This window comes from Diospyros lotus, chromosome 15 (assembly GCF_014633365.1).
Source record: "Diospyros lotus cultivar Yz01 chromosome 15, ASM1463336v1, whole genome shotgun sequence".
NCBI classification, from domain to species: domain Eukaryota; kingdom Viridiplantae; phylum Streptophyta; class Magnoliopsida; order Ericales; family Ebenaceae; genus Diospyros; species Diospyros lotus.
The window spans coordinates 15,015,222-15,026,510 of record NC_068352.1 but is presented as its reverse complement, the minus strand read 5'-3'; the positions used below and the strand labels follow the sequence as shown (position 1 = coordinate 15,026,510).

The 11,289-nt window shown below is 32.6% G+C and overlaps 1 protein-coding gene across 2 annotated transcripts; it reads left to right on the top strand.

Annotated features, from left to right (window-relative positions):
* Positions 1–5,670: 5,670 nt before the first annotated feature.
* On the top strand, positions 5,671–9,399 carry LOC127792642 (uncharacterized). 2 transcript variants are annotated; one of them, XM_052323231.1, is made up of 4 exons: positions 5,671–6,127; positions 6,524–7,143; positions 8,281–8,796; positions 8,894–9,399. In XM_052323231.1, the coding sequence occupies exons 1-4, from the start codon at positions 5,869–5,871 to the stop codon at positions 9,029–9,031; spliced, it is 1,533 nt and encodes a 510-aa protein (XP_052179191.1). In that variant the 5' UTR covers positions 5,671–5,868; the 3' UTR covers positions 9,032–9,399. The 2 variants fall into 2 exon arrangements, with proteins under 2 accessions (XP_052179191.1, XP_052179192.1); XM_052323232.1 differs by having other exon boundaries at positions 5,672–6,127; positions 6,548–7,143.
* Positions 9,400–11,289: the final 1,890 nt, after the last annotated feature.

Genomic DNA, 11,289 nt, shown 5'->3' with positions numbered 1-11,289 from the left:
AGAAACCCAATTATTCAAAACTTGATCCATATATAGATATAGGATTGATAGGCAGGCTTCCCAAAGTTTAAAAAGAAGAGAAAAAGAAAAGAAAGATTTAAGCAAAAAGATGGATGGATGATTGAGATAATTATTTGTCTTTTATACCTTTTTGCACTCTGCTGTACTGTTGCTGGGTATCGTATTCGTGTGTTGACTTTATTATTAGTATTATTATTAATTTTGGAAAGCCCATTATTGCTAATTTACACCCTTCACCGTTATTATATTTGTCTCATACGGAATTTCTAGAGTCACAGTAAAATGCAAGCTAAGCTAAGCCCAGCCCAAGCCCCGCCCCGTGACCAAATCATTCCTTGCTTGGAAAATATCTTTACCCCTTTGAATTAATTATTTTCATTGTTTCTTTCTGTAACCGCATGTGCATACAATTTAATTTTTGCTTTTCTTGTACACCATCATCATCATCGTCAGACAATTTTATCTTTTCTCTCGTCTTTACATAGTTTCTCGTTACTTTATTTTTAATTTTGATAAATAAAATAAATTATAAATAAAAATTTTATTTTATAATTTTATTTTATTACATAAAATAAAAAATTTTAACTTATAATCCGATCACTCAAATCTGAGGCAAATTTTATCTTCTTTTCTTTGATGGGCCTTGTCTTGTCAGAGAAACTCTATGGGTTTAGATAGAGAGATAGGGAACCCACTTAATTGGTTCAAATAATAATAATTACATTTAAAATATTAAAAGATACTAAATTGTTAAAAACACCTGCGTGCGTTTGGGTTTGGCGCTTTTAAAGGGGGCAGGAACAGAGTACAGAGCTAAAGGGTTCACATTCGACGCGGGCTTTTCAATTAAAGTGTCGTCTTCTTTGACCGGATGGGACCCACCACTCGCAATTGATGATTCCCGAGGGCGGGAGTGGGACTGGGATTGGGATGGACGGATGGATGGGAATGGGAATGGGAATGGGAATGGGAATGGGATTCCTCAAAGCGAAAGGAGAAAACATAGAAAGAAAAAGCCCAGAAAAGGTCCCCCCGCCGCCCAAACCTACTAATAATAAGTTGTCCTACCACATGACAGAAGTGGTGAATTTTTCAAAATATTTTGAGGATAGCGGGAAATTAATTTTTGATAGAGATAAAAATATTTTATTTAATAAAAAATAATTATATATTTATTTAAAAAAATATAAATTTACAATCAGATCTGATTTATCTAAAAGTCAAATTAGGAGAAAAGATCAATCTCTTTGGAAATTAAATGAGTGAAAATCAAACACTTTGAATCATAAATAAAAAAAATCATTTATGTTGTGAATCGTGATTGATTGGTTGCTTTTTGAGTTCACATCAGCAATAATAGCTTTCCAATTAACTATTAAAGGTTTTTGTTCTTAATAGAAAATATTAATTAAAGTGAATATATATAGTCTAGTATTTTTATTAATTAAATAAGATTTCAAATAATAATTTTGTTAAAAAAAATTAGAGATAATTTGATTATAAATCGGGACACGCTGATGCATTCTCTTAAAAATAAAAATATCTCTTCTTATATCGGATATGACGAGATTCTCCTTCTAAGATATAACAATCTCTTTAAAAAAATTTATGCACCAAAATCACTCCTGCGAATCCCTTTATCCCTTTTGCTTCAAGAAAATACATATAAATTATATGATCTGTTATTAATTTTTATTTTATTTTATCTACTTTGTTAAATGAACTTGGAGACCATCTCCAACCCAACCTTAAATTTGAGATAAAATATTTCAAATTTGAGGTAAAACCCTCTTCAACCTGCCCTAAATTTGGAATTGTGAATAGTATTACCCCAAATTTGGGGTTATACTATTCCTTGACCCCAAAATTGGGGTAATATGTTTATTCCTATTTTGTTCCTCCCATTTTAACTATAACAAAATTTAATTTCTTTTGTATCCCACGTTTGTATATTTTTATTTACTTATTATTAGTAATAATAATATTAATAAATTATAATCAATTAATGAATAATAATTAATAAATGTATTAAATTAGAAATTACTAAATAATAATTGATTAATAATATTTTTACATTATTTGTAATAATATTTTTATAATTTTATCGTATTCAATGTAATGTTTTGTTAATTGAGATAATAAATGTAATGCTTTTACTTTTTAATATTATTGATAATTAATTTTTTTTAGTTAATTATGTAATTTTTAGATAATAATTTAAATTGATATATAATAAATAAATAAATATTTTATATTATAAAAAATATTTAAAATAAAAAAAATAAACTATCTGTTTACCCCAAATTTGAGGTAAAGGGTTGGAGATGCCCTTAGTTAGAGATTGTTTGACCTCTTCTTCAACTTTATCTCATTTCAAAATCTGAAGACTAAGTCACTCTATTATTAATCAAATATTAAAAATAAATAATTAAATATGTAATTGTCTCTCACATAATCATTTATTTTTATAGAGAAAATATATAATCAAAAATAAGTTAAACTACTTTTACTATGTGTAATAGGTGTAGGTGTCTTTCGATTTGAACCTACACTTAGTGTAAGCCTAACTTTCATCTTAGAGAATAAGAGTGAACAAATCTTGAACCCTATTCTATAATTCATATTTAAATAAAAGCCAAATACATAGCATGCAAATATAAGGAGTTCAAGTCAAATTTTGTTCTTTACGATCATGCACACATACCTTTCTTTTCATTGAGTGTCCTTAAGAAATTGCCTAAATTCCTATAATGGCAACTCTACTACCACACTCAATTAAGTGAGTCATTCAAGGGTATTCTGTGACCAAGACCCTAGAGAAACCTGCCATTAACCCATTCAGAGATTTACCTCTTCCTAAAACCGTCACAATTTGGGCATTATCACCATAGGAATGGAACTAGGGATACTCCTCAAACAATATATATTTATATATATAATTGAGTGATGAACCCAATCATCCTACAATTTTGTTTTACTCCCATTGAACCACATCTCCAATTCGAGTGGTTGGGTGTCCATTGCGATCACTAATTTATTGGTTTTAGTCCCATTTCCCTCAATGATTCAACAATCAGTTTCTTATTTAGTTCTTTTGTTAAAGGATTTGTCAAATTCTTTCTAGATCTCACAAAGTTTAAGAACATCACATCTTGAGACAATAATTGTTTAATAGAATTATGTCTAATTCTAATATGCCTCTTTTTCTCATTTATATTCGAATTTTTGGCATTATCAATTGAAGCTTGGTTATCACATAGAATAGAAATAACAAGTATACATTGATTGGTGCTCACGTTTATATATTTCCCTCCATTTCCCTTTGATATTATTGTTTGTTTAGTGGATTTCCAAACTATTGCACCGCCACCCACCGTAAATACATACCACTCGTAGCTTTAGTTTCATCAGAATCATAAATTCAATTTGCAGTCACTAAATCCTTCTAAAACAAAAATGAATTTCATAGTTCATTGTTCTTTTTAAGTATTTAAATACTCTTTCTAATGCAAACCAGTGATTAGTACTAGGGTTACTAGTATGCCTACTTAATTTGTTTAGAGCATATGCTATATCTGATCTAAGTATAATTTGACAAATATATTAAGAAATCAATTACTTGTGAATATCTATGTTGAGAAATATCACCGACATTTTTATGCAAAATAAAAATTTGGATCATAAGGAACTAAAACATCCTTTACATCATAATATTCGAACCTTTTCAATAAGGTTTCAAAATAATGATATTGCGTCACTATTATGCCATTTTTAGTTCTCACTAATTTAATTTCTAAGATTACTTCAACTTGACCCAAGTTTTTCATGTTAAAATTATTAGACAAAAAAAATCTTATTTTGATTCATGACATCAATATTAATCCCAAATATAAGAATATTATATACATACAAATAAAGGAACACAATGTCACTATCAAACTTTTTAATATAAACACATTTATCTAAGTTATTAATAGAAAATCCATTAGAAATAGCAATATTATCAAATTTTTCATGCCATTGTTTGGGTACTTGTTTTAATCCATAAAAAGATTTTACAAGCTTACATACTTTATTTTTTTAGCTAAGAATTATAAATCCTTCAAGTTGATCTATATAAATTTCTTCATGTAAATTTTCATTCAAAAATACTATTTTTTACATCTATTTGATGAATTTCTAACTTATAAATAAAAATAATTATGACTAGCATTCTTATAGATGTTATATGGGTTACGGGAGAAAATGTATCAACTAAATCTATACTTTTTTTTTTATTAAATTCTTTAACAATCAAATCTAGTTTTAAATTTATTTATGGTTCCACCCGGTCTCCAATTATTTTAAAAAATTCATTTATAACCTATGATTTTACAACTAATGTAAATCAGTTAAAATCCATTTATTTTACTCATTAAGAAATTCATTCACTATCTATTACTTCTTTTCTAAAAAAAGCATCTACTGATTTCATAACATCATTATAAGTAATTGGATCGTTTTCTACTATAAAAATTTCAAAATCAGAACCAAAACTTTTTCATTTTTCCTTCTTTTGCTCTTTCTTAAATTAGAATTGTCCTCTTTATTAGATTTAGAATTTGCGGTTTCATTTATAGAATAAATGAAATTAAGGCCCATTGAAGTATTTATTTTTTCTTTTAAAAGAAAAATATTTTCATAAAAAACAATCACGAGGCTCAATAATTGTACTTTTGCTAATATTAAGATAATCAAAATTAATAACCAAAAATCTATTGGTGCTATTGTCTGGGAAATATTCAACAAAAACATAATCAATGGTTTTGAGACCAAGTTTTCGTTTTTTATTTGCAAGAACACGAACTTTTGTTAAACACCCCCTCACACTTTGAGATATTTATAACTAGAGTAATACTATTTATCTATATTGAAGATAGATAAATACTATTTATATAGTCTAGTTGACATATTTTTATTAAAAAATAAAGAGATACAGATATACAAGTTTTTAATAAAAATGTGTCAACTAATCTAAATAAATAATATTACTCTTATAATTAGATCTTTTATTTTTTCACAATCATATGGAGTTTTATTTGAATTTTTATAAGGTATTCTATTTAAAATACAACAAGCGATATATAAAGCTTCACTCCATAATTTATTAGGTAAATTATAATTTATTAACATAGCATTTATCATATATAATAGTGTGCAATTTTTTCTAAGTCATCCTATTGTTAACTAAATTTTAAAAATAATAATTAAATATATAACAATTATCACAACACAAAATATATATTTTAGCTTATTTAGGTACACCTCTTCAAAAGTATTAACTATTAAGGATCTAAGGCGAGAACAAGGTGAATATCTCTTTAATCCAATTAATTAACAAAAAAAGCGGTGCACGAGTTGAGAGCGAGGGAGGCAGGCTTACATATAGACAGATAGATAGCTAGCTCGCTTACCTTTACTTGCGGCCTTGCGTGGAACAACAGAAAACTTTATATATATATATATATTTTAATTTTTGTACACGATTAATTATTTTAATTTGTTGAGAAAATGAAGTTTTGGTAATTTATATTTTGTAAAATAAACGTCTGGGTGACGAAGATGAGCACGAAACAAGGATAAAAGTACAGCGGAAGGGCCAAATCAACGCCCAGCTACTCTGCTGCTGTTGCAAGCTAAGTAGGTGGTGTCCTCCATCACCGTCGCCACAGCACGGATACAAAAAATCTCTCCTTCCTTCCTTTTTTTCTCTGTTTAATATTTAGACTCGACGACATTAGAGACAGAAGCTTCCCCCCTATCCCCCTTCCCTCTCTCCCTTTCCCTTGAGAGTTGAGGAGAAGGGCAATGGAAAACCAATCGCTTCTTCTTGCTTTGATGCTAATAATAATTAATATGCCACTCATATTGTTAGTTTCATCGTCTTCTGTGACTTCGAATATGAAACACAGTAACAGTGGTGGCGTGTTGTCGGCGGTGGGAGACCCAGGGATGAAAAGAGACGCACTGAGAGTTGCCATCGAAGCTTGGAATTTTTGCAATGAAGTTGCCAAAGAAGCTCCCCACATGGGTAGCCCCAGAGCCGCTGATTGTTTTGATCTCTCCAGTAAGTCCCAACCCAATAAATCCGCACGAACAAGTCAACAACCACTACCTCCACTACTGTTTCTCTTCTTTTCTCTTTCTTTCATTTGTTTGATCTTTTTTTTTGTTGTTGTTGTCTCTCCTCCTTGCCCATCATTGACAAATTCATCGATCATTAATTTCCTTATGATAATTTTCACTTAAGCAACCCACTAATGTATTGGTGTGTAATTCCCTCTATCATTAGCATTTGTCATTTGAGGAATGCTCCTAACACGGCTGAAATCTATTTTCTATCAAGTAGAAGCATTGCATTTTCCAGAGTTTCCCTTTTTATCTTCTAACAACTCTCTCTCTCTCTCTCTCTCTCTCTCTCTCTCTCTCTCTCTCTCTCTCATTTTCTTTTCCCCCCCCTAAGATGTTCTGGTTCTATGTTGTAAAGGGGCTGGGAATTTTTCTCTCGAACACAAGGTGTCGGAAGTAGATAACAAGCTTGGAGTAGGAATGCCCTTCCCTGGAATAAGTCCAGAAGCCCTAAATGATCCAGACCTTTATGCGGCGGAGAAGGAGCTGTACCTGGGTTCTTTATGCCAAGTTGCAGACAGCCCCAAACCATGGCAATTTTGGATGATTATGTTGAAAAATGGCAACTACGATACAACGTCTGGGTTGTGTCCCGAAAATGGGAAAAAGGTACCTCCATTCCCTCCTGGAAGATTCCCTTGTTTTGGAAAGGGGTGTATGAATCAACCCCTCTTGTTTCATCAACCCACAAGCTTATCAAGTGATGGTACAATGAGAGGTGGTTTTAATGGTACCTATGACTTGGCTTCTGGCATTAAAGGTGGGAACGGGATCGACAACATTTCTTTCTTTGAGGTGGTTTGGCACAAGAAAGTTGGTGCAGGCAGTTGGGCTTTTAGTCATAAACTCAAGACCTCAAAATTGTACCCGTGGCTGATGTTGTACCTTAGAGCTGATGCGACCAAGGGTTTCTCTGGAGGCTACCACTATGACACCAGAGGAATGCTCAAAATTGTAAGCACGAACTCTTTTTTTTTTTTTTCCCTTACCAACGTTTTGGAACTTCTTCCGGAATTTGCTCAATTCATATATGGTTAATTTGAAGCTGAAAATGCATCAATTTTTTTTTTTTTTACTTTTGGGCTCTGTTTAAGATGATGCAATTTGAGATATGCATGCAGAAGCTTGGTAACCTCATTTGATACAGTAATTGATCTGTTGATGAAGTAGAGAAATAACCCCTTGTCCGAATATCCAAGGCAAATATGTCTTGTGAATTAACTAGCATTATTTCAAATTTATATTCTATTATAGGGTGGTAAAAAAAAAAAAAAACTATTGCTTTTATGCCTCAATACATAGGTTGCTGATTCAAGCTTTCTAAAAGGGTGTTCTTAGTGTACCAGGCTCCTTTCCCTGCCCTTCATGAGTTGGAGGAGGGTCATTTTTGTATGTAGTTTTTCCCTTACTCTTCGAAGGGACTGCTTCTACAACTCAAAACACATGACCTTCGTGTCATAAAGGAGCAATCTTATTATTGCTACTAAACTTGTGCTTACTAGTTATAAAAAGAGAAGTACAAATAGTTAACAAAATGTAAAGATACCCCTTATCATTCTTATTTTGTTATTTCAACTCTCTACTTGCCGTGCTTTAATTGGTATCAAGTCTACAGAGAGGAAAAGAATATGTTGATGCCCAGTCTAGAGAGGGGAAACAATTAATCTGGGGTAGGTTAGCAGCCATTTGACTTTCCTTGACAAAGCAGATAAAGCAACCCCTAGATGCTTGCTGGTGCATACAATCTTAGTTGTTTGATATTTAAGATCGCAATTTTCATGTCATGATTTAGACCATTCTTTGATGTTCCTTTGGAAAAACAACTAAAAAGGACTAAAATGTCAAGCATACAACTCCATGTTTTTTTTTTGGTTTTTTTCATAGAAGTGTGTTTTTCAATATGGAGCATAAGTTTGGCACTGAACAATGATTGTTTTTATGATCTCATCAAACTTTGTCAAACTTCATTCTGTAATTATTCATGTGACGTTGCTGTGAAGCAACTCTCTCATTTGGTGCTCAACCACTTTTTTGTTGTGATCCTTAATTTTAAATTGGTGAAAAGGATTAACACAATTGAGTTTGTTTCAGCTTCCCGAGTCACCTAATTTCAAGGTCAGAATGACTTTAGATGTAAAGCGAGGAGGTGGACCTAAGAGCCAGTTCTACCTAATAGATATTGGTAGCTGCTGGAAGAACAATGGTGAACCCTGTGATGGAAATGTGCACACTGATGTAACCAGGTACAGTGAGATGATCATCAACCCTGAAACTCCAGCTTGGTGCAGCCCTTCGGGTCTGGGCAACTGTCCGCCATTCCACATTATGCCCAACAACACAAAAATTTACAGGAACGATACTGCAAACTTCCCTTACTCTGCTTATCACTATTACTGTGCTCCCGGGAATGCCAAATACTTAGAGGAACCATACAGCACTTGTGATCCTTACAGCAATCCTCAGGCACAGGAGCTGGTTCAGTTGCTGCCTCATCCAATATGGGCTGAGTATGGGTATCCCACGAAAAAGGGAGACGGTTGGGTTGGGGATGCTAGAACTTGGGAGCTTGATGTTGGCGGCGTTTCTGGTAGACTCTACTTCTATCAGGTAACAAGTGATGTGATTCTAAAACTTGTATAAACCTCTGTGGACAAGTATATGCAATAATATGGATGCATTGACAATGGCTTTCTTTGTTTTGCAGGATCCAGGGACCAATCCCGCAAAAAGAATATGGACATCGCTAGATGTGGGATCTGAGATATTTGTTAGTGACAAAGATGAGGTGGCTGAATGGGTGCTGAGTGATTTCGACGTTATTCTGACTCCACCAACCACATAAAATTCAAACACACGACACACGCTGATGATGATTTAATGTTGTTTAGTAGCTGCTGCTTGTTTAGGGTCACTAGGACTTGAAGCCAATTAGGCTGCCCAAAAGGGCAGAAGGCTGGTTGAGGGAGGAGGAGCAGAGTAGGCACAGCCCTTGTATTTAGTCCCCAAAGAAAACAAGTACTTTTCATCAGGCATCCGTAAGTGTATGTTGGAGAAGCACATGTAACCAGCTGGTTCTTTTTTTTTTTTTTTTTTTTTTTTTTTTTGGGGTTTGGGCAGGGGAAAAAAAGGGGGCTACAAAATTAGTCCCCTCAAAAATATGTTAGAATTATTATCATATAATAATAATGTTTCAGGTTGGTGTTTACTGTTTCTTGTTTTTTGATCAAAGGGTAAATATGTGTATATGATCAAACGAACTATACAAATATAATGGAACATGCTAATGACCTATAACTAAGGCCTTATAATGGGATAAAACATGAGAATACAAAATGAAAATTATTCTATATATATATATATGTATTTTAATCTTATAAATAATGAAATCCACCGATGGTGGATGGTCTTCAAAAATGTGCTGGTTCCTCGTTGTCCATATAAAATAAACAGCACAAGTGTATGCAATTTTCTTGACTTTGCTTTGTAAGATGACCCACAAACTTTCTTTTTGAGTCATTTTAAATCACTGGCTCGTAAAGACATGGATCTTCTGATGCCTGTCTATCCAAGATTTACTGTTTCCTTTTCTTGTATGGGCTAATGCTCTGTTTCTATTCGGCAATCATTATTGAGATAGGTGTGGCGGTGCAGATTCTGGCAATGTATTGGAGCTGAGCAACTGGCTGGAAATTGTGTACTTGAGGATCGCATGATCAATAGATTAGATAGATACATGTATCATTTACCAACGTCATGAATGAATCAATACGTGTATGTGGTAATAGATATGGTCAAGATCCGGAAGCCCTTGAGAGAAGTCATTTAACACGACTCTTCAATCCTGATGATGGGGTAGGGTAGGGTAGGGTGCAATGGATGGCTTTTATTTAAGATTTAGAGGAAAAATAGTTAAGGCACATTAGCGTATGAGTGGCCTTAATACACCTAAAAACTTAATTTAATTTAAATAAATAAATGTGGTTACGTCACTAAGTTAAGCGAAGGGCAACATCGTCTTTGACAACACTCGGCGAGCTCCTTGGCCGGCCGGCCGGCGGTTGTATTAGTACTTAGTTGTAGTAATTGAAATTTTTGGGCCCTGTTTGTTTGTGCTTCTTTTTCTTTTTCTTTTTCCCGCCTATTCATTTCTGCAAATCTTTCCTCGCCACGAAACTCTTATCAACGACTCTCCATTGTTCCTGAAAGCTTCATTGGGATATTATTATTCAGGCAGGCTGCTCCGTCATCGCCCCTCGCAGCATTTCAGGTTAATCGTCCGTCCTAAATTCAACCTGCTTATCCGATTTGTTTAATCATAAATAAATTGTTTCTTAAGATTTGATTACTTTTGTGATTTCGGGTGTTATATGTTTCTTTTTGGAATCAAACCACGTGTTTAAACTGTGTCCTTAATGCAGTTCTAGGTTCGTTTTCTCGATTCTCAAATCTCGAGAGTTTTTGTGGATCGTACAGCCAAACTGATCTATGCTATATCCAAAATTGAAAAACTTACTATTGTGTTACAATTAAAAGCTCATTAAAAATACAAAAGCCCAAAATGATATTTTGGGACAAAAGGTGGAAATTTTTCATACGTCCGCAAACAAGATAATTTCGACATTCAATTTTTTATTTTAAAAAAATAATTAATTATTTATAAAAAATTTTAATTTTTAAATAATTTTAAAATATTAGAATAAATATCATTCATAAGAAATTTTATCCTCAAAAAGGATAAGACAAACATTATCTATAAGAGATAGACGCCATCTATAACAATTTTAGTCTCAGTCAAACTAAAATTAATCAAGCTAAATATTATCTATAAAAGATAGATGCCATCTATAATAAATCCAATCTCAACTAAATTAGAATTAATCAAGATAAGCGCTATCTAAGGAATCCTAATTCTATTACACTTTAGATAACTTTATATTTCTCTACAAATAAACACACTTATTCCTGAAAAAAGTACAATGACGTCTTTGATACTAGTTTCAATACAATTTCTTTTATATTCAGTATTTGATTTAAGCATCGGAGTATTTGCGTGACAATTTTCTTGTGCCCTCTAATTATTTTCTTATTTTTACAGATTCA